We start from the raw sequence: 24,507 nt of genomic DNA on the forward strand, positions 1-24,507 counted from the left end.
TCAAAAGCCAACAGCCCTCCCATCTCCTGTAATGCACTAAAAGTTGTTTTGCATCCATATGAGATTCCCTCTTCATAGAGTCATTCATGAAACCATTATATTTTCTAATTTCATCCCTTAGATGCATAATCTCATCCAATTTAATACTTAACTGTTAAGAGAAATAGTTCATTTTACATTAAATCTAGACTCAATTGACATAATATTGAAAAATCTGTCATATTCTTCACATGCTAATTTTAAAACCTAGCAACCAAAATACAAATAATTCTTCTTCCCCTAATTTAGCTTCAGAAATTGAAGTTTAATCTTTGGTTGTCTTCACTATGTGCCTTGGGCTGTTTCATCTATGTCAGGTAATACAGTTCCTCCCTCTATCGATACACTTGTCTGTCTCCACCTCCTCTAACCCCATTCCTCCTGTTTCTCGAAGCTAACTAAATTAAATTTTCTACACAGGCAAGTTCTGAGAAAAGGTCCCAGGCAATCAGAGCAATGGAAGGTTGTTACTGAGATCCAGGTTAATTCATCCATCATTTTAGAAGACACTTCTCTCCTGAAACCCTCACCAACAGCACACATATATCTCAGTTTGCACAGCAAGCTCTCAGAAGACACAGTACCAGAGATTCAAAAGAAAAGTGCTACAACATTTGTGCTTCAAATTCAATACATTATTAAGTAGACTTGTTACTCTGGAAGGAAGTTAATGATTGTCAGCTCTTTGACACAAAGACAAGTGCAAGCTCACACTAAATACTAGTTCTACTAGCATTCTTTTAACATTAAAATAGAAGGTATAATTGAGCATCTACCATACAGAAATACTCAGAAACTAAAGCAGTCACTACTAAAATAGGTTGGCTTCACAAAAGGGAAAGCATATACGTGTGACCTAGGAGGTCAAGACATATCCCACAGCTGAGGCACAAGGTTTGTGATAAATTTGAGGGGTGAATAACAAAAATTGACTACGGGTACTTCTATTGCATTCAGAGAAACGTAACTACACATTCTAGAAATAAGCCAGAGAGAGCCAAAAAGAACTTTTACTCAGACTGGTAATTTCTCTCTTGAATAGGAGTGGAGGAATGGGGGAAAATGGATCAATTGTTCCAAGTCAGAGGCAACACAGCAGCACAAGGAAAACACTAGGGCTGGGGTGATCAAAATGAAAGCATAAGCTAGCAATGGACCACTTAAGATATGAATGGTGCTAGCAAATTGAAATGAGTCTAGGATACTCCTAATTAATCAACTCAAAATCTGTAGGAGAACTGGACATTTTGCAAAACAAAATGTTAGCCAGACTCTTCTCATGAGGATAAAAAGACAGCTGTTTTGAAGAGAAAAAAATAAACTGTTTTTGCAGAACAGCTACAGAATATCCACAGGCAACCAGAGGACTACCTTTATTTCCCAAAAATGAATAGGCAAGACTAATTTCAACAATACAGAATTGCAATTAGCTTTCCTGCTAAATGCCTGCCATGGAAATTACTCTTCCTTTCATATATTTAGAGATCTCTATCTCAAGAACAGCTCTTTTTTTCTTTGTTCACACTGGTAAAATGCGACAGAATTCATTGTTTCTTGACTAAATTACCCACGGCCAACTTAAAATTATTTGGTTTTCTGCCAACACTACATTTCAGTCGATACAGCTATTTCCTCCACTAGATGTACCCAGTGATGGATTTACAGGCATTCACCGTGTGCAGGCTGTCTTCCTTCCCAGCCCTATGGATTCCAGCCCTCTTCTTCTAGCAGCTCTTCCTTACATATCTTTTAAGCATATATAAGCAGAATTATATACACTACTACAGTTTAATTCTCTCAAATATTTGTGCAGTCGTATCAATCCTCTTTCACTAGTGGAGACAGCTTTTAATGACTCATAGGATCATACCTGCCTTTTTACCTAGATGCATGACACTGGCAGCCCCCAATGGGAATCCTGTATGTATCCCAGCTGGGATCCTCTCCACCTTGCTCATTACGTTGAAGAAGTCATGAACCTATTTACAGGCTGTATATTATGGAAAACAGAAGAGCTGTGGGCTATGAAAATCATTCTTCCAATTTAGCAGAATACCAGTTTAACTACAGTAGAAGCCTAGAGGGACAAGCATATCTCCCATTTTGTTTGGATTCTTGAGAGATAATTCATAATGGGAGTACTTTTCTTGACAGTGTAAATAAACTAACATATTAATGCGAATTTATTTGTAGCTTTGCCACATGCAAAACTGCCACCGAATGACTGGGTAAAAAAGGAGAAAAAACATATTAGAAGATTACAGACCATCATTTTCACGACTGAAACAGGAAATTTCAATTGGCCTAATCTTAGTGAAATTTCATTTGACACAGTTATTAGTTTTTCAGTACTGAAGTGCTAATACACAAGGTAATAAACTTCTAATTTGTTGGAATAATCCAAGAGAAATGACCGTGCGGAAAATAATATTCCACAGGAAATGAGAAATTAACAGTGCATTTTCCTCATTTTTATAAGAGCACATTTTCAGCTTAGGACAGAAAATTTATTCCTCACTGCTTTTAGGACATGTGAAGCCTATAAAGTACTTGAGCAAGAAACTTTAACTAAAACTTATCCACAGTCTATAGCACAAATACAGAAATGTTAATGCTCTGTTCAGCTGACCTGAAGCATAGATACAAACAATGCTTTAAGGAAAAAAAAGGGAACTCAGGGTCCTTGGAGCCACTTGTGACAACAAATGGCTGCAAACTTCACTCCTGAAAATGAACCAGAAGCTCCACATCACATTCTCATGGTGTGGATTCATTCTCCACACTCAGGAGGACTCCATGTAAAAGGCACATAATCAGTAACGCCAACTTGTGCAGTTGTGGGACTGCAGCACTCCAGCAATAGCTTGCTCATCAACTGAATCTATGACTCCAGGACACACAAAGTATGTCATCACACAGTCTAGCACAGTGCTTCAAGAATAGTATAATAAGTAGTGGAAAAAAATAGTATTAATAATATGTACAATCAGGACAACTCAACAGCAATGACAGTTGCATAAAGGAAAAGGACCTGAGGGTGTTGGTTGATGCTCGGCTTAACATGAGCCGGCAGTGTGCCCAGGTGGCCAAGAAGGCCAACACCATCCTGGCCTGTATTAGAAATAGCGTAGCCAGCAGGAGCAGGGAGGTGATCATCCCCCTGTATTCAGCTCTGGTACGGGCGCACCTCGAGTACTGTGTTCAGTTTTGGGCCCCTCACTACAAGAAGGACATTGAGGCCCTGGAGCGTGTTCAGAGAAGGGCAACAAAACTGGTGAGGGGTCTGGAGCACAAGTCTTATGAGGAGCGGCTGAGGGAGCTGGGATTGTTTAGTCTGGAGAAGAGGAGGCTCAGAGGAGACCTTATTGCACTCTACCACTTCCTGAAGGGGGGTTGCGGTGAGGAGGGGGTGGGCCTCTTCTCCCTGATAAATAACGACAGGACGAGAGGGAATGGCCACAAGTTGTGCTGGGGAAGATTTAGATTAGATTTGAGGAGAAATTTTTTTCTCTGAAAGAGTGGTCAGGCACTGGAATGGCCTGCCTAGGGAGGTGGTTGAGGCACCATCCCTAGCGCTGTTCAAGAAGCGTTTAGATGAGGTGCTAAGGGATTTGATTTAGTAGTTCAGTGGGTAGGGATGGTGATGGGAGGATGGTTGGACTAGATGATCTTGTGGGTCCTTTCCAACCTAATGTATCTATGAATCTATGATAGTTGTCATAGCATGAGGTCTCTGGGGAAGGAAAAACAGCATTGTGGGAAAGCTCAAATTTAAGAATGTAAATATAGCATTAGGAATAGAAAAACTCAAATTATATGAACACATAACAGGCAGCTATGATGGACTGTAAAAAAACAAGGACTTCTGTTGTGATTTTAATGATACTGATTATTTTCAATTATGCACTTCCTGACAGAGCTTCACATCTCTTGTTCTGAAGTAGTAATAACTTGCATAGAAGCCAACTTGATCCTATTGCCTTTACTGAATTTGGACTTTTGCAAAAGGCAGAATAAGCAACTGGTATTTTTTTCCATAATCACTGACAATTCAAAAAAGTCATTTGAAGCTCATCTCATAGCAATTCATTACAAGCACAATCTTCCCTGAGATTTGGAGCCTATGAGAATGGTATGGAGAAAAAATAGAGGGAAATTCATTTTTTCATAAGGTATTGAGATCCATAAAGTATGCATTCATCCAAAATGTAGCTTCACAGGACTGCAAAGGGACTCAGACTCTGACTTATGCTGGCTCTCCTTATAAAATGTTACTAGCTGACAGCCTTATGCCTCATTGCACTTGGCTTCTCAGAGAATAGCAAACCAATATGAGTAAATCCTGTTTCAGGTGTGCTAGAGAGGTTCACTTCTCACAGGGACAAAACTTTCTTGCAGTTCATTATATTACTCTTTATATTCAAACTCATCTTCAACTAGGATGCAAAGTGGGAAACAGAAATATACTCCAATGCTAAATCTAACAAAAAATATAATGACTAGAACTTCAAAAATTTTGTTCAGTAAAATATATTCAAAAGGAAGACTTAAATACTAAGTCAGTTGGTTAAGATCTTTTGCAAAGCAAAATGTTTTACTATAGTTTGGATGCTAAGGGACTGTATAAGGACTGACAGTGCTTCAACGTTGACAGCTAAGACAGTATCACTATTTATCACAGCTTGCAAAGTACCATCTTACTGTGTAGAAATTATGATTATCACTGACTTCAACACTAATTCTGCAGCCTTTAGAACATTATAGCTGGCACTGCACTGAATAATTACTAGAATCACCCATGCATGAAGAGTAGTATTGTGTGGCCAAATCATTACAAGCTTTACACTATACTGATTTCTGTCACAGTGTCATACAGTACCTGCTTTGTTTTACTGTATGCATACAAAGTTTGTGAGTAGCCCAGGATATCCCTCTTAAAAAGGGGAAAAGAGTAAGAAACAGTGCAATCTTAGCAGGCACTCCATCTTTCAGCTTTGGTCAGGAGTAAGTTGGTCAGGAGTAAGTAAAATAGTGTTTCGCTGAGTGAGTGTAGAAAGCAGGAGTCATACAAGAGAAACTTGATGTCAGAATTTGGCTCAGTATTACTTATCAAAGAATAAAATCTAATCTGATGCAACATGAAAATACATTTCTCACCTTGCTCCAGCAATAAGCTCTTTTTGTCCTGGATCAAATGTTAGTTGTGAGAAGTCTACGGCATCTTCTGCTCTGAACACATGTAACCAAGGGGCAATTTCTAAAACAAAGAAGAAACACACCTGTTACTAAAACTATCATAGCTACAGTACATCGGGTACATTTGCAGATAGTGTGGGGCTGTGAGTTCTCAGCATCGTCCCCTAAAGAAATACAGAATATTTTTACCACCTTGCCACGTAATCTTCACTAGAGACCCATAAAATGTATCAGGCAGTCACACAATAACTGCTCAAATTAAGTATTCAAATATTTTGTCTGACTCATAAGCCAGATGTGTTTTTCTCCTCAGCTGAAGCAGATAAAAACATAGCACAACTCAAATATACAGGTGGATGATGTACAAATGAAGTCAGACTAACTTTCCATGCATCAAAAGCATACCAGGACTCGTGGTTGTTTTTTTGTTTTATTCTTTATAGAAGATCTGACCAAGTGGGAAACTGTGAGAAAAAGGAGCAAAGTTGACTTTTCATCATTTTCACAATAACAAGGTTAAAGTGTGGAAAACAAAAGTGAACAAGTTTGGCATTCAATTTAACATTTTTTATTCCTATTTTTGTAACTTGTCTTTCTCAGACCAATACATTACTACATAATACACAGAGCAGATGGGTAAGCTGCTGAAAAGCAACAACAAACTTCATCCGTATTTCCTATTTTCAAAGTTAAGCACACATAAATAACTGCATACCAGCTCATTATATATTTGTATTGCTATTATTTTTACATCCATATCAGCAGTTGGACACAATGTGGTGATATTAACACACTACAACAAACTGTTCTGGAAACACAGCAAGATCCACTTACTTATTTTTACACAGACACTGAAAATATAAATGGTTCTTTAAAGGAAGTGCAGCTAAGAGAAGTACAGCCCTCAAAAGTTTCTCTTAATTCTCAGGATAACAAAACACTATTTTTAAACATTTGCTGCAAATCAGTCCCATGGGTTGATGGTTGAAAAGGTCTACAGATGTATGACACAGTGAGCTGTTGATCCATCTATTCAAGGACTATAGTTATGCAAAAGTCAGGAATTAGACCAAAGGTGAGCACATGGTGGTGGCCATTTGGAATAGTCAACACCAGCCCCTAAGAATACTATGGCATTGTCATTTTTGGAACTGGGATCCCCAGCTGCAGTTCAGGTTATCAACATCCATTACAAATCTTCTTCACTCACAGGCATATTTTCACTTTTGCAAAAGTCTAGATTGAAACAATCCACGTGTGGTGCCTGTTTCTGGATGATTTGTTCTTAATTTAAATATTAAAGTTTTAGCACAAGTAGGTCATCCGTGTCTACAGAGAGGACCCAGGAGAAAAATGTTGTTCTGTGCCTAAATGTATTCAGCCATTGCAGAGGACCATTAAACATACTGTGCAGAAGCTGTAGCATCACAGATTTGGAAAAAAAAACAAACAGATGGAACCATGCAGTAGAATCACTTGGGTGTCAGAAAACAAACTTCTGCATTTTTAATGACAGTCTGTATGCATCTGGGAAATTACAGGCCTGAAATGTCAGTTTGTACACGTTCTGCAGAATTTGTCACTATATTCACTGTTGTTTCCATCTGTGCTGGAAAGGTTATCAAATCAGGTCATGGGAGGGGATAGGCCACATATTAAATAACTATGGTTACAGCTGCCACCAACTACCACTACAGACACAGTGTACAGAACCTAGAAAGATTCAACAAGGGAAAAAATATACATATATGTTAACACACTGTAGGCCTGTATAGCTATATATGCATTTCTCTATTAATGCTTACACCTTAGAAAGCTTCATAGGCAAGACCAAAAGAAGCATTTCCTGACTTTTGTATACTTGATTTTGCAGGCTCAACTATTCCATAATGCAGTCTGAATGAAATAATCAATAGTAAAGTTCTAAAAAGTCAAGAAATCGTGTATGCCACAGATAAGGAAATGGAGATGCAAGTCTTTAAGTATCTCAGTTATCCAGAGTTTTAAAACCAGGCTAGAGAGCAGAGGATGCACCAGGGCTGAAAGAAAAGCCCTAGGACACAAGTTAATGGCAGAAGTCCACCAAGGAGACTGAGAAGCAATTCTCCTCTACTTGTCCTGCTGTCTCACACGGTAAAATAAAACTTCAAGGTACAGCAACGAGGTGATCAACACCATTTCCAGGTTTGGAGCAGGGAGGGCAGAGGTCAGACAAGGCAAGGCAAGCCAAGGTGAGAAAGCAAGAAGAGAACTTAGGAAATCTCACTGAAATCTGATTCCCCTCTGCTCCTGCAAACAATAAATTATTTTATCCTTTCTTTGTTGCATTCAACATCATTCTTGCTTCAGGGAGTAGGGTCAGGAAGATCAAATGGCAGCAAGAATTGTTTTCTTTTCAGAAAAAACTCTGAAACCACATCTTTTTTGTCACAGTGGCAACGTGTCACACAGGAACAAATCTTTATGGGATAAAACTACAACTTTATGTTATTTTTGCACAGGAAAACAAGCAAATAACAATGAATACAATCAAAGCTCTTCTAACTGTGGATATAAAAGCTTATTGGTAAAATACTGCTTCAAGTTACAATATAAAAAAAAATGATGCAACTATAAAACAGAAAAAACAAATATCACCCATACATCAAAATGTAATTGAAAAGCCTCAGGTGAAAGGTCTTTCCATTCTGTCACAAAGTCTCCTTAAAGTCAGAATTGCATAAGAATCCATTAAACATCCATAAAATAATTTTCTTAGAATTGAAAACCCATGATTAAGTAATAATAATAATTACACTTATTAATGGTTTTCACATAGATGAAACATGACTTGTTTTTACAACATAACACATTTTGTGTACTAAAACATAATTAAAAAAAACACGAGTTAATTACAAGCTGCCTGCTGACATGTGACCAAGCTGCGCAGCATGCTCATCACAGGTGACAAGCAATCCCACATCCACCCTGTTCTCTCTAAACCCTGGCTTTCCCCCTCTTCTTCCACACATATTTCATATTTAACTGGCAACAGTTAAATACCCAGTCCTTCAGTGGATCCACTCTTCTCACTTCTGATATAAAAAAAATTATTCTTACACACCTGCAACTTGTCTTCTCTCCCCAGCCCCCACTGCCCCTTTTCAATCTGAATACGCACATTTACTTTCCCACAGACATAGTTCTCAAGCTTAACTCCGTTCATGGAAAAGTGTATACATTGCTTACATGCAATCATGACACCACCACATGATGGATCCCATTCAATGCTAACATAACAGATATCTATCACTAGCCAAGTGAGATATCTCACTTATCCGAACTATATTACTAATTACGTTGCTCCAAAGGTGATGTCTCCTATTTATTTCCACTGAAACTACAACAGATACAAAGCGTACAGTGACACAGTTTTATAGAGCAAATTCCCAGCTACAAAACACTGTTTTTCAACATAATCATCAGCATTACCTGCACATTTTCACCAGCCATGAACAAAAGCCTGCATGTCACTCATAAAAATCTGCACCAGCAGAGATGACCCACTGTTACTGTCACCACTGCTGAAATGCACCACTCACCACCTAACTGTGCTCATATCCACTGTTGGGTCTCCATTAGTGCTCACTAAGCATTGATGAATGTCAATGGCTGTCATTATTTCCACATGGAGGAAGCATTCACTGACACACCTTTACTTCATCTGCACTTTCATGTCATTCTGTCAGACTGCCTCTCTGGTGCAATCTATCACATGGCAACAAAATGGAATGAAATATTAGTTGGAAGGTTCAGTCTCTACTGCCATACCACAAATATCCACCTCTGTCTTTGTGGGGTGACATAAAATAGGAGGCACTGCTTTCGGAGCAGCCCTTGTAAAATTTGCAAGCCTTACAATTCAAAAATGTTCCAGAAAGAACATGGATCTTCTCCCATGAAATTAAAAGATAAGTACTGAAAGAGTCAAGAGATTCTGAGGAAGATAGAGCTCTCGCACATGCTGTGTGCCACAGTGGGTTTTCCTGGGTCTTCCAGGGTTTGAGTCTTTCTTTAGTCACTTAGATTTAATAAGGAAGCAAAGTTTGCTATGGCTCAAACCTATGAAACAAAAAACGCACAGAAGTACCCTCAGTTTGTAGAAAGTTCAAGGGAGTCTCCTAAAGAACTTTATAGACAAAGCTAGTCAGGAGAGTGTTAGATAATCATACAAATAATGGAAGTACAGAAATCTGCCTTGTTTTTACTTAATGTTAATATCTGTGCAACAGGCCCTGGCTGATCTGGTGTACATTGCTGGAGACTAGCCACAGGCTGCTGAGTTCTGCAGTTCTTTGTAAATGAAACAGTCAGGTTCTCCCTAAATTTCATTGTTCAGCCCATCAAAGTTGAGTTAGAGTAACCAAAAATAATTTGAAAAATGACTAATAAGGAAGGAAATTGTATTTTTAGAACTGAATTCAGAAGTGACCTTTAATGGTAAATAATGAAATTAAAAGATGAGACTAAGGATCTCCCAATCTCATCAGAAAATTAACACAGACATTAAGAAAAATCAAGAGTGTTCCTGATGTACACATATGCCACCTCAACCCATGGTGTCCTTTTGTGCAAATAAGAAGCATGAAGTTAAACACTTGTGCAGAACCATCTTCTTGAAGATAATCTATTAGCAAAATAATGATTATACTACTATGAAAATGAGCAGATTTGCAATATTAACAGAAGTCTCTGGGTGGCATCAGTACTACAAAATCACTTGTCATAAGGAAATTAAAATCTGCTACTGAATGCTGAAGTGGTTTTCTCATTAAACATATCTAATCCAAGTATGGTACAATAATCCTCATCTTCTTGAAGTTGTGTATTGATTTAGCCTTAGATCTCACCTCTCCATGATATCTGTATTATATCTGTATCCTCCTTAAAGGCAGTAAAACACATCAAAAACTCCGGTGTGATATTCCATGCTGTCCTGCTGCCAGCCTCCCTCACCCCAGGGGGATCCATCAACGGAGTTACCATGGATGGCAAGAGGCCATCCACCTGCTTGCTCCACAACATGCTCTGGTTTAGAGTCTGTTTGTGGCACTGTACTCTCTAGGGATAAACAATGCACACTGGGAAACTCTCTGCTATGACATTTCCAGAATCCATCAACACTAACTATTTTAGGACAAAAGTTGAGAAAAAAACCAACAAGATATTCTTCAGTAATTTCTGTGCAGCATCGGTATCAATTTCAGTGTGATTGTTATGCCCACATTTTAAGCTTCCCATTATTATCTGTATCGATGAATAATGAATTCATTCAAAACAGCTTCAAGAAAATAAGCATCTCTCTGTGCTAGTGTGGAAGAAAAAAAAAGAGAAGAAAAATGGCATGCTGAAACCTGTTGCATCTGTTGTAGTTCACTGCTGTTCATGCATTTTTTTCTCACATTTCCAATCATCGCTGTTTTAAAGCTCTTCCATCATATTGTCCTCATGGAAATGAATTAAACACACCCTTGTCTTGCTGGTAAGTCATCAACTCGCTGTACATGAAAGGAAAGTACCACAACTCAAGTGAAGAATAGGGGAATACGTGCAAATACTATTCCACAGGTGCCAAGAGAAGGAGACAATTCAGGCAAAGAACAGCTGCACTCCATCCAAAACCACTCATGCTTCATCCCTACTTATCCAAAAAGGGCTGAGGCTTAGTGTGTCAACAACATGACTTACTTCTCTAGGGTTTATTCAAGGTATGTGTTATTCAGAACTCACAACAATGACTTCCAGATTTAAATAACCTTTAAACTCTATAGTAATATATATATATCTGTATTTAGCTGGAAGAAACTAGCCATATTTACAGGCACATATCATACACAAGTATTTGCCTCCTCAGATGAGCTTTTGAAAACACAGCTGTGAACAGACTCCTCCATCAGGCATCAAGGCTCCTGTATGTCACTGAAATGGAGAGGAACTCAGGCAAGAGCAAATGGCTTTGTGTTCTTCTCAAACTAGAGACCCAAAGCTCGAAAACAGCTAATTCATTCCACTTGTGTTGCACATTGTTCCAGCTATACGTGGTGAACACTTACAATGTCTTTAAATCACAAGGCATTTACATGTTTGTACATTGTATACATTACTTATTAACTTTTAGTCACTCTTTACATATTTTTACTTATTTTAGAGCAAATTCATCCCCCCATCTATACTAGTCTAGTACTGTTACGAAACAGGCCAGTATGAACTTTTACTGATGGGTTTCTTTCTGTTAGATATATTCACAATGAAAACATCGTAAGTGCCAAATCAGTAAGGGAGAATAATTAAAATAAAAACCAAAAAACCCCATACACCAAAAAGAAACCCCACCTCAGCTTACCAATAGAGTAAGCATAGTAAATATTCTCCTATTATTGTTACACAACGAAGACTCGTTCTGAGAGTTAGAAGCAATAAGCTAGTTATACAGATCTCCAATTCTGAGCACAAATATCTGTCCTGTTATTTGCCATTCATCCATAAACTGTAAGAATAAATGGTAGAAGCTGAACACTTTGTAGACAGCAAAGCAGAGAACGCCCTCCTCTTACAGACTGCTTTTCCAAAACCTTTAATTCTGGAGATAAATTTTCCATATACAATGGTATGTTGGCACCCTTAGCTTTAGATCCTAACTGCTAAGGCAGGATATCTTACAGAACTGTATCAGTAAAACAACCACATCTGGCCCATGCTTCTACAGAAGATGGAGCCATGGTTTGGGAAAAGCCCACAGAAAGATGCTGCAGAGTACCCACTGCTTAGACTGCACACACAGACTCCCTGTAGGATGCAAAGCCAGGAGCACTCAATTCATATACAGATCCAAACCAAAGCTTTGGACATTTGTTTGCCCTTGCTATGTGATTCGCAATGCCGTCCTTAACCATGCATTTCACAGTCAGAGGAATTAATTATTAATGCTTCTTACAATAGCAAAGTTTAAAGACAGTAATTAAACACATTATACTGTAGTACCAGAGTTGAAGTTGTGCAATTACTTACATACAAGTAGCATGAAATCTGACCTTCACATAGGAAGAACATATATTCCACCCACAGTGATGAACTACACACTAGGAAGGTGCCTCCTGTTCCTTTTCTGTGATTTTTAGTATGCTAGTAGGAGAAGCTACTGTATTACAAATATTAACCAAATAGAAAAAAAAAAAAAAAGAAAAAAAGACCCCTCATTATTTAGCATTTGAACTTAATAACACTAAAAAGGATTTTTTTTCTGAAAAAAATCCAAAAGCCAAACCCAGTGAAATTCCTGATTCACCAGTTACTTTAATTTGGACATTTGCCATATCCTCTTCCTTTTATATATGGTCCAGATATCCAGAGGTCAAATTTAAGGGGGATGGATAGATGAAACAGATCATGCAGTCTCTGCTACCAGTCGGCTCTACTAGTTCAAATGGAATACACCAAAAGCAGACTGAATGCAACATATGCAGAGAAAAGCAAAGAAATCAGACACAAGAAGGTGCTATCTCCAGGCACTATTTCATGTTCCTCTGTAAAGTGAAAGGTTTTGGACAGATGGGCCTACTATAAAAACTCAGAACTGTTTTTAATGAAAAAAGTCATTGCATGTAGACCCTCATCATAAAGAGCACATTTACATTAGCTCTGTATTGACTTCAATAATACAGATTTAAGAGTATGCAGACAGCATAACTAGGAAACAAAAGAATATGTATTCATAGTAGCTAATCTAGAATTACTAATAACAATTAAGATTGAAAGAAATTGCTATAAAAACTAAGAACACTTTTTATGTTGATAATAAATTGGGGTGCGAAGTCCTGGCACAGGCTATGCAGAAAAACTGCAGATGCCCCATCCCTAGAGGTGCTTAAGGCCAGGCTGGATGGGGCCCAAGGCAGCCTGAAATGGTGTGGTGCAACATTTCCACATCAGGGGGTTGGGACTAGATGGGCTTTAAGGTCTCTTCCAATGCAAAAATTCTATGATAAATATTGAAGAACAGTGCAGTTTCTAGAATAAGGATGTAGGAAGAAATAATAAAATATTATTTACGCACACCAGTGGATGAAATAAAAACAACTGCATAAGCAAGGTTAATAATGCAATCCAAGTCTTTACAAAAGAAAACATGGAGTTGCTATTTCGCCCACAAAGATCAAATCAGCAACCACAAACTACAAATATTTCTCTTTTAAGTCTTACTATAATACATTTTGTTCCCCTTTGGAAACATGAAAACTTGTCATACTTCCATCTATAGGTCAGAGCTCAACTTTGCTTTTGGAAAAGCAAGAAAAACTGAAAGCCAACCTCAAAACTACAGCTTCCTTTCACAACCCACTAGGTTCCAGAGGTCTCTTTAGATCATGGGCAAAGTAGCCATTTTTCTTCTACCATCCCACAAACAGAACCTAACATGGTCCTGAGTCCTCATCTAGAAGTTCTGTCAGATCCTCCACACTTCAAAACATCTGTAATAAGACAGATCCCAAGGCTAAAAAAGCTTTTGACATTATCCAGTAAGTTCATCAGCTGCTCACTGGGCCCCTAGTTTTTAAAACATCTATTACGAGCTTAACAAAAATGTTGGAGACAAGGCAGGGCCATAAGTAGTTTATTTATTATTAAATGAGGAAGAAAAAAAGAAAGTATTAAAGTATGTTTCTTGAATAAAAATAAGCTATATGTCACAGAACAGTGAACTTGAACTTCATTCTTAAACTTACTTTCTACTCAGCTCCCCACTTTTTCCACCACTCCTCTTATTCCCTTAGCAGCAAGCTCACAGCTTTCATTCAGGGCAAAGGAGACACAGACACAGCAATTGCACTGCCACGGTTCCTTGTCCTGCTTTCACAGCCCATGCTCTAACCACCACAGTCTCAAGATGCTCGAGTTCAAGAAACGTTTAGACGTTGTACTAAGGGATGTTACACCCACTTAGAGGGAAAATATTGGTGGTAGGGGGACGGTTGGACTGAATGACTTTGGAGGTCTTTTCCAACCTTGCCGATTCTGTGATTCTAAGGTCTACAATCTACTCTGCATTCCTGTTTTCTTTGCCTGGTCTAAACTTTGCCAGCTAGAAGTACATACTTCTGCATTTTCATGTGCATACAGATGTCTATTACTGGGATAATTAAAGGGAATTTGGGTTCTGACTGTCTGTGCCCTGAGGGAAGAGGCAGTAACATCTGCTGCAATATCTACTTATTTCTTATTTTTCTGAACAAGGATTTTGAATTGTTTATGTTTCATTATTCAAACACACACACATTGCATACAAACACAAGTTATAAGGGAAAAAAACCTCAACTCCCACCTAGATGAAAGCAGTTTCAATGCCACAAGCAGTTTTTATACGCACTTCAGATCATTTTAGAGTTCTGTAGAAATTAAACAGTGACAAGGCATCAGCTATGATATCCAACTGAAGGTTTTTCTGTTTTGTTTGTGTTTTTAAAGCTCCTGTTTGTTTTCCTGTTTTTTTCTTTTTTTTTTTTCCTCTTCCTCTCTCTTATACACAGAAACAGTATCAAACCAGAAAACCAGAGGGGGAAAAACAACAATAAAACCTACTTCAGGAATTTTCACCAGCTAGCTGGAAGAGATCTCATGAACCACTCTCCTCACTTCTGAAGAAAAAAAATCTTGACATACACATACAGCATATAATGTTTTTAAATTACACAGTATTAGTCATCTTAGGATAGTGTCATAGTTAAAAAAATAACCAGGAAAGCTTCACAATTGTTTGAAGTGTTAAGTATTGTGTTTAAGAACTTTCAGTTGCCCAATCTTCAGCACTGTATTTTGAACAAATGTAAAGCGACTTACAGACTGTTAAACTCCTGCTAAAACCAGGATTTGAAATATTTATTTCCAAATCCTAGTCTACTTTGAAGTGCAAAGCCTACTGACCTTCACTGACTGTCCAGACTAGGAACCGAAAATTATCACAGTGCAGACTACCATAAAGAAACAAATTATGAAGAAAGGATATGGGAAAAGCCAAAACTGAAGGGTCTGGGGGTTCTCAGTGATGCACTGGAATACAATACCTGTTCATGTTGGTCTACTTGAACATTCTGCTCTCATTCTTACTCCATTTTGTCACTGCACACATCTGTTACGATTTTGAAATACCCGTAAATATTACTCTGAATGACATCACCTTGATGTAAGCTCTAGCACATTGACATAGAAACACAGTAGGGATAGCGGTTCACTCTCTCATTGCCTAGATTCTCTGCTATCTCAGTTATTAGGACACTGTTGCACACAGTAATAATTACAAATTTTTGGTTTTGTGAAGTTGTCAGCAGGAGATTTAGCAACCACCCCATTCTTAAATAGCACATATATCTATGATACTGTGATTTCTGAACACAACACAGATAGGATCCTGCTCTGGGGCACTGTTAGAGAAAACAAATGCAACGAAAAGAAATTCCAGGGAGAGGCACCCGTAGAACCACAAGATCAGTGTTAGTTCACATGTTTGTAAGGGCAACTGAGGAGTCACCTCCACAGCAGTTCACAGCTAGGATGATTGTTGTGTATAACAGTAAATTGTTTGGTATGTTTTTTGAGAAAGGAATTCAAACAAGTAGCAAAGAGATCTGAAGGATCACTGGAGGCTACCAGAGCCAGTTTACTATAGCAGACTACAGATGTTCATATGGTTTATGGGTTGTATCATTTCAACCCAAGAATCTTATGCGTAAACACGTACATCCAGGCCAGTAAAATAAATCATCTACAAACTATACTTAAAAAAATCAGTGGTTGTTAAGACTAAGGTGACCAGCATCCTGTCATACAATTAGAGATGTATTTGAGTAGAAGTGGCACAGTGTTCAGGTGAAGAGTCCCAAGAAGGTATGTAGCACAGAAACAATAAGTTCAGTATTAATTAAAGGTGCTGGCACAAAAATACTGAGTTTCAGAAAGTTTTCAGGAAATTTCTAGACCAACACTATCATAGCTAGAAAACAGCAAGACATGTACAAGAAGAGAGAGGGGAGGGGAGCGGGAGGGGGAGAGAGGCATAAGGAAAAAAAAAGGCATAAGGAATCTGCTGTTGACAGCAAGGGTATATTCAAGTCTTAACATTACATCTCAATCTAAAGCATAAAAACGAGAAATGGCCTAAGCCTGAAACATAAATTATGAGCAGAAAACTGGGAGGAGAAGTTTAAGACCAAAAGGTACTAAAATAAATTAAATGAATAAAAAAAGAGAAGGTCATGGAGAAACCTCTGTAGAAATCTCAGGAGGAAGAAAAAAAAATCGGTGTGTGAAAAACGATGAACCAAAAGGTAACTTTTTCCCACTGTAAACCACCTTGCAGGTAGGCTAACCCATGCTTCAGAGTAGGGACTCATTCAGAAGCACAGATGCAGATGAGTACATTTCCAAAACATGGAGTATTTTGGAGCTGTAAAAACAATATCACCTATCTCAGCTGTATTTTCACATGTGGAAATAATAGTATTTGTATCATACCCTCCCCTGTACCAGTGAGAGATTTGTTCCTCACTGAGGCAGTTCTGCTAGTCAGACTCCAAGCAGACAGTAGCTTCAACACTTCAGCCTGCACAGAGCCCACACTCCCCAGTCAGCATAGCTCACCTTCCAGTTACCAGCTCCAGCACCCACCACTGCCACTGCCTGCCTCCCCCTCCCTGCAGAAAGGCTCAACCTTTCACAATTAACAATTAAAAGATGACTTTGGCATTCAGTCACAGAATTTAGCTTGAAGGAAACCACGCTGTATGATTATGGGAAGCAAGTATCTGGTCTTTATAAGGAGTTTCACAAAGAAACCTGAACTAGTTTTATTTACATGCTGTAAAGAAGAACAGCATAAGCCAGCTGCTTTTAGATACTTAAGGTATTGCCTGTGCATACTTAAAATAACACCATGTTACTTTTCTGGGCAACACCTGTTTCAATTAGCAAGACTACTTCTCAGAATGAATGTCCTGCAATGACACAAATAAGGTGGCATACTACAATACTGAGCTTCTTTATTTACATCACTTTAGCATAACAAAACTTGAAGTGAACTCTATTAGTAGAATGATAGGCTCATGACAGGTCAGTGAACTGTCTCACCTGAATATGACAAATTGCTATGTTACAAATGGATATCTACTATGCTCATCCACGCAAACAAAATCATCTGCTGTTCAGCATCCTCCAGTTAATAGCAACTGAACAGTGCTACAGAAATGAGGCAGGAATGAAAGCATGTGGAAAAAAAAACCACCTTAAAGCTTAATGTTTAAGAAACTTTGTTATTCTTTTCTTTTTCTTTTCTCCCCCTTCTCCTTCAAAGAAAAATTAAAACAAAAATACATATGGACTAAGAAACGGTGGACATGAATGGGCCACACAAAGACTAGCCAAAAAAGAGCTCCTCACCTGCATGATGCTAACTAGCTACACACATGCTCTCCTTCAGTAAACCCTAGGTAGCTCTCTGGTCACAAAGCAGTGAAGACCCTGAAGAGGAAGAAGAACCAAATTCACCTGAATTTAAGTGGACATTATGCACTGAGGACTTTTATCCTTTGGCAAAGCATAGTTTACTCTGTGCTAGATGATATAGAAATAATGGGTATGCTAAGGCCTTCTACAAGGAGATAAGTAGAATATTCACACTGACAGCATCAACTAAAGAGATAGAATTTACCTTTAACATTTTATGAAAAAAGTAAAATATTGTGTAGTGGGGAAAAAAATAATCAGAACATTGTTTTTCAATTTCTCTTTAAGCAAAATAAAACTTGTAAAAGATTACAGAACTTAAGCAACTGAGTCTTTATTTCACAGAATTGTAGAGAAATTTCCCTACAAAATTTATTTAGTAATTAGTAACAATAAATTTATTTCTTCACTACCCATGTAGTTCTGAAATACACTACAGTTTGGAACCTATCTTTTACAATCTTCCTGTAAAAAATGCTCATGTGCACTAAAAATATGTTGCGCTTTTTGTGTCGTGAAGAAAAAATAAAAGCAGAAAACAGATTAATTACATCTACTGATACAGAGCTTGCAGATAAATGTGGCAGGAGCTTCTAATTCTGCTGCTTTGCTTATGCCCAGGAAATTTCACATGATCTAAACAACCACACTTAGAGAAAATCAGCCATGGAAAAGCTATGCAAAGGCTAGAAGGACATGTTTGTGCAGCTGATGAGCCATTTCCTCCACTGCTAACATTATTAACATTCTCAGATGGTCCAGCACTTGACTTGAATGCTTACAAGAACCAAAGGAATTGTAATTTGATACTTGCTTTAAAGAGTGATCACTTCTTCAAAGAAAAATAAGTTATCTAATATCTAATTATTCTTTGCTTCAAAAGTTTCCCTGTCATACTCTGTTTCCTTATGAAATTGGATAACAAAGATACAGGGTGATGGAGACAAAAGAGTAAAGGAATCGTACTGCTCCATCTTTGATGCTATCATTTTTTTGTTTGAATTAACTGTAATCAGTTGAAAGTTGCCATTCCCTAGTGGGTGCTTAGTCTTCTGTACAAAAATAAAGGCAGACTTGATTCTATTAAGGAAGAAAAAAAAACTGAATGAGGTATTCTTTTCCTCCTTGAGAGTGGCTGGTTATTGAAAGGATGGTGCAAGCAATCTCATAGCCCTGTCATCTGGACAAATCAAAGTAGTAATATTAGCTAGTCATTAACTTCATTTCACTGATGAGTCATCTTTAATTAAAGAAAAACCTAAAGGAAGATAGAGGATGGAAAGCAATACACCTCAATCCCACTGCTAAATCTGGCAGGAGGCCTTTAAAGAGTTTTTTTTGAATAGCAGTGAAAGGAGAATAAAAGAGCAATAAAAATTGAGCAGCTTAATAGACTATTATTAGTTTAAACAGTAGCTTGAAAAAAGATTAGGGGAAAGAGATGAGAGTACAAACAAAAACAAGTTCATACAGCTTGTATTCTTTTTTATTCAGCCCACAAGTTATTTCCTCTTGGCACATGTTAAGCATATGTGCTCCATACAGAAACCACATGATAAAACAAGCAAAGATGTACTGAATCTATAGTACTTAGACAAATGCTAAGTGAGGGAATTCTGTGGTGGTTAGACAATAAGGTTAAGAAAATATATTTCTTAGGATTCCCAAACCAAGAAATCAGAAAATAACTATGCTAGTTTTCTTTTCTGGTTAACCTCAAGTAGAAATGAAGGGTTGACGTTCATTTCTTTTAAGGAAAGAGACATGTTATTTTTAAGCATGTTTATTTAACAGATAAGTTCTTCACAGCACACCATGTATTCAAAATATCACTAAACACAGCTTCTAAAATTGCCCTGTGTTTTTTTGTTTTTGTCTTTTGCTGAGACAGCACAAATTTAACTTTTGATTACTTTCTAGGATCATTAAAAAAAAAGACTTGCCCTACAGGATGATCTTATTTACACTTGGAGCATCAATTAAATTCACAACAGTACTTGATGCCTATAAAAAAAAGCCTAGGAAATTAGACATTAAGCAAGTGAATGGCAGGACAGCTGATGTCTATTACCTCAAACCTGAACCAGTATTGGATCAGTTTTTTCCAGCTTATACTTCTCCTAATAAATATGAGATCTATATTCCAAAATTGCTAAAATGTCACAAATCCTTCAGTCAAGGGTTGTTGTCTGCTTTGTGCAAAATAAATGCCAAATCATCCTACTCATTTAAATTGCATGAGGTAACACAGCTAAGTTTGTCTGAAACAAAACAAAAGGATGGCTAACTGAGAGGAGACAGAGGCAAGCAGTTGGGGCAGTCCCTTTAGCCCTTTAGGTCTGTCTAGAAGAGTCTGTCAGCAGCATGACTCTAGCGAGATGTGCAAGTTTGGGCAGGTCAGACTGTTTTCAAGTTCTGCAAACATATTGGTGAGAAGAAAACACAAGTTGCCGCTCTAACTACTTTTATACTTAAAAAAAAAAAATGCAGTAAATCACCTTCATCTACCACAGCTTCTCTAGAGTGGGTGGTTAAGTGCTTTGAAAACTATAAAAATATTTAGACAAGCTTTAGACTTCTCAGCTGGTTTGCTTTGTTTGTTTGTTTTTTTGTTTTTGTTTTTTTTTTAAGAATAGCTCAACTTTTACAAAGTCATTGAACTTCGCAGGCTTTTATATTCCTAAACATTATTTGCCTATGGTTTACTACTCACTGTCCCTACCCACAGGAAATTTGGTTTCCACAGCCTTCTGTAACTATTCAGGTTAAACACATTTATTTGCTTTATATTGAGAAGGAATGTTTTTCAAAAAGAAAAGTTGGCTTTCAATAAAATCTAATGTACTATAGTAAGTTAGTATTTCATAACTGTGTGCACATAAAAGCATATCCAGATAAAAATTACAAGTAGTTACAATTGTAAAGCTGATATTCATAGAGCTGATTTTATGCCTTTTCCTGTCACAACTCTTCAAGTCATTCTAATTATAAACATACATATTTAGATATTATGAACATATATAAATATGCACAGACAAATAATCTTGAACACTGGGTCTCTATGTCCATTGTACCACCTGCATTTTGTTTCCTTGTTATCAAACCTATAAGGTGCAGCACAGGATTTACAGCTTCTCACATCTAATGTGTATCTGAGGTTTATGCTAATGTAGATGATTAATCTTCAGCACATTCATGTAACGCACAAGCAGAATCCAAGAAGAAAACGAATTGCAATAGACTAGTGCGCATTTGCACATCTATAGGTAGACAGCTTGGAGCAAAAGGGATTTAAAAGAGGGACTATGCATCATTACAGGTACTCTCAATATTTCATAACAGACTGATCTGCACACTATCGGCACGATTCTGTCAGTCCACCCCCTTTTTTATTTGCAGAGCTGCTTTTATCTGACCCCTGTAAAAGCCCCAACTAACTTTAAACAATAAGAAAAGGAATTTCCATCTTCCAAGTGAAACACAGATTGCTTTATTCAACTGTAGGAAAGCCCCAGGAGAAAAGATCTTAGAGTTAGAATAGCTTTCATCCTAGAAAGACTTATTTGTTCCAGGTTCTGAGAAGAAGAAAAGATGCACCGCGCATTCATAACATCAATTAAGCAGATAAATAAATTACACTATGATTACTGCTACTATTTATGAGAGACAAATACAATGGAAGAGGGTTTGGGGTCATGTCAAAAATCATTTGCATGTAACAGATGCAAGTTGTCTTTCCTTTCCTCTTTCTGGCAAATTACCTGAGTACAGGTTCTCAACCGGTATACGTAATTTTTGCCAGTTGATAGAAGATGATACATCATAGGCTTTCAGCTAAAACTATTTAGCAGAGAAAATCAGTGATAGAAATAGTACATGGCTTTTCAGAAAAGGCAGCTTAGCAGGATCATCACCCAAGTGTCTTTTGATGCACAGTAGAAAAAGAAAGCAGGCTCTTGCAAGAGATAGAGCCCCTACCTATATTTTACCACAACAACTCTCTGGAACCACTTTTTATCAGTTTTTTGCAGATGTCCATCCATACACATGACAGCAGATTCTCACTCCATTAGTTTTATTTAATAGTTCATATGCTATCTACCACGCTTCTCAAAGAAAGATAAATAAAATAACTATGCTGCTATTTGACATACCAAAAACCACAAAAAACAGTTTTAATCAGGGATAAGAAAAAGAGTTAACATTTCTGTAAAGATTATGTAGGAGTTCATAATCTTTAAGGTATCTACCACTCAATACAAACAGTGCTCAACCTTGGCTAAATGTTCAGCATCCCACACAATGCTTACCTCTGGTGAATCTAGTATTATTACAAGTTGACTGTACAGAATAGGGTAACAACGTAGCAGTCAAATGAAAGGTTTGCCAGATGTTAAGAACTGATTTCAGGATGCTATATTGGTCCAGAAGCATAAATAATATCAACAGATACAGAAACAGATATAGATTCACTTCTAAAATGTTCACAAAATCATTATTAAATGCTTCAGGAAGACAACAGAAAACAGGGATGGTTCAATCATAGAACCTTCTGAACTGGAAGGAACCTTTAAAGGTCATCTAATCTAACTGCCCTACAATGAACAGGGACACCTACAGCTAGATCAGGGTGCTTGGAGCCCAATCCAGCCTGACCTCACATCCAAGGATGGGGCATCACAACCTGTTTGGGCAACCTGTTCCAGTGCCTCACTACAGTTATTGTAAAAACTTCTTACTTGTAGCCAATCTAAACCTTCCTTCTTTTAGTTTGAAACCATTTCCACTTGTCCTATCACAACAGACACTGATAAGTAGTCTTTCCCCTTCTTTCTTACAGCCCCCTACCTTTATATACTGAGAAGCAGCTATCAGTTCGCCTCTCAGCTTTCTCTTCTCCAGGCTGAACATCCCCAGCTCACTCAGCCTGTCCCTCATAGAAGTGTTCCATCCCTTGGGTCATTTATATGGTGCTCTTCTAGATATGCTCCAACAGGTCAAAGTCTCTCCTGGACTGAAGACACATCTGGACATAGTACTCCAGGGGAGTTCCCACCAGCAGAGAGCAGCAGGGCAGGACCACCTCCCTTACCCTGCTGGCCACGCTTCAATACAGTTGGCTTTCTGGGCTGTGAGGGCACATTGCTGGCACATGTTCATCTGGTCATCCACCAGTAACCCCATGTCCTTTTCAGCAGGGCTGTGTTCTATCCTTACATCCCCCAGTTTGTACTGATAGTGGGGGTTGCCTCGACTCAGGTGCAAGACTTTGCACTTGAACCTCATGAGTTTCTCCTGGGCCCACTGCTTGAGCCTGTCTAGGTCTCTCTGAATGTCATCCCATCCCTCAGGTATGATGAATGCACCACACACCTTGGTGTCTACTGCAAACTTGCTGAGGGTGTGCACTTGATCCCACTGTCTATGTCACTGACAAAGATGTTAAAGTGTACCAGTCCCAGTGCTGACTTCTCAGGGACACCACTCACCACCAATCTCCATTTAGACGAATAAGCCACTGAACACCACTCCCCGGATAGAGTCTCGCAACCCTGTTCCTCCTCCATCTAACATCCACACATCAAACCCTTCTCTTTTCAATCTGTAGAGAAGAATGTTACAGGGGAACATGTCAAAGGCATTACTGAAGTCCAGACAGATGACATCAGTGGCTCTTTCTTTGTCCACTGATGCAGATATGCCATCATAAAAAGTAACAAGGTCAATCAGGCAGGAACTGTCCGTGGTGAAGCTTTGCTGGTTACCACATATCACCTCCTTTTCCAAATACTCTAGCATAGCTTCCAGAAGGATCTGCTCCGTAATCTTCCCTGGCACTGAGCTGAGGCTGACAGGTCAGTAGTTCCCTAGGGTACTACATGGCCTTTTTTCCCCCCCGCTCACCAGGGAAACCTGACCACCGTGACCTTTCAAACATTGAGAGGGGCTAGGTGGCCACACATCAGCCAATTCCCTCAGGACTCTGACATGTATCTTTTGGGGGTACCCATAGACGTATGGATGAACGTTCAGGTTCCTCAGGCAGTCACATATCCTGTCCTCACATCCAGCAGGAAGGACATTGCTCCACGAGTTCCCATCTTTGATCCTGCAGGAGTCATTGACAACACTGTTCTCTCGCACATACATCTTCATATTTTGATACTCCAGGTAGTTCATTCAATACATACAGTTTTAAAGACAAACATCTTAGTCATCTTTTCCCTTGGTTTTCATCTATTTTGCTTAACTAGCAGCCCTGTAATTACTAGTCAACCACTGCATGCCCGCATTAGTAATGTTACCCTGCTATTAAATACTGTATACAGTACATACATTTCTACACATAATTTCAAAGATTTACTGGTTCCTCCCTTCAGATTATTTTGCTAAATCTGAGCTACAGTTTATCAGAATATTTTTAGAGAAGGAAATTTTTGTCATGAGTTCATAAAACCTTAGACGCATCACAGATACATACTAATTAATGAGATATATATTTATATTTTTACAATGAAGCTCAATAGTTAACATAGAATATCTTACTGAATCTCATATGAGTGATCTGAAAATAAATGTTCCTACATAGAATTCCCCACATTTGTTTTCAGCAAAACAGAACTGTTCAGTACAGTAATGGTGGCTACTTTGTAAGATGCAACTGAAACAAGAGAACAGAGCAGGTCTCTGTCTCTAACAAACCTTAACATTGATAACTTAAAACTGAAAGAATTAATTAGA

At 38.2% G+C, this 24,507-nt stretch overlaps 1 protein-coding gene across 2 annotated transcripts in view; it reads right to left on the reverse strand.

Moving 5' to 3' along the window:
- The window catches only part of SEMA5A (semaphorin 5A), a 311,498-nt gene that overhangs the window by 187,084 nt on the left and 99,907 nt on the right, over positions 1–24,507 (reverse strand). For both annotated transcript variants that reach the window (XM_065752815.1, XM_065752816.1), the window contains exon 4: positions 5,197–5,296. In XM_065752815.1, coding sequence (XP_065608887.1) covers positions 5,197–5,296 — 100 coding nt within the window. The remainder of the gene's footprint in view (positions 1–5,196; positions 5,297–24,507) is intronic.

This window comes from Cyrtonyx montezumae, unplaced genomic scaffold (genome assembly GCF_038088225.1).
Source record: "Cyrtonyx montezumae isolate F1298 unplaced genomic scaffold, pur_monq_1.0 scaffold_8, whole genome shotgun sequence".
Classification (NCBI taxonomy): domain Eukaryota; kingdom Metazoa; phylum Chordata; class Aves; order Galliformes; family Odontophoridae; genus Cyrtonyx; species Cyrtonyx montezumae.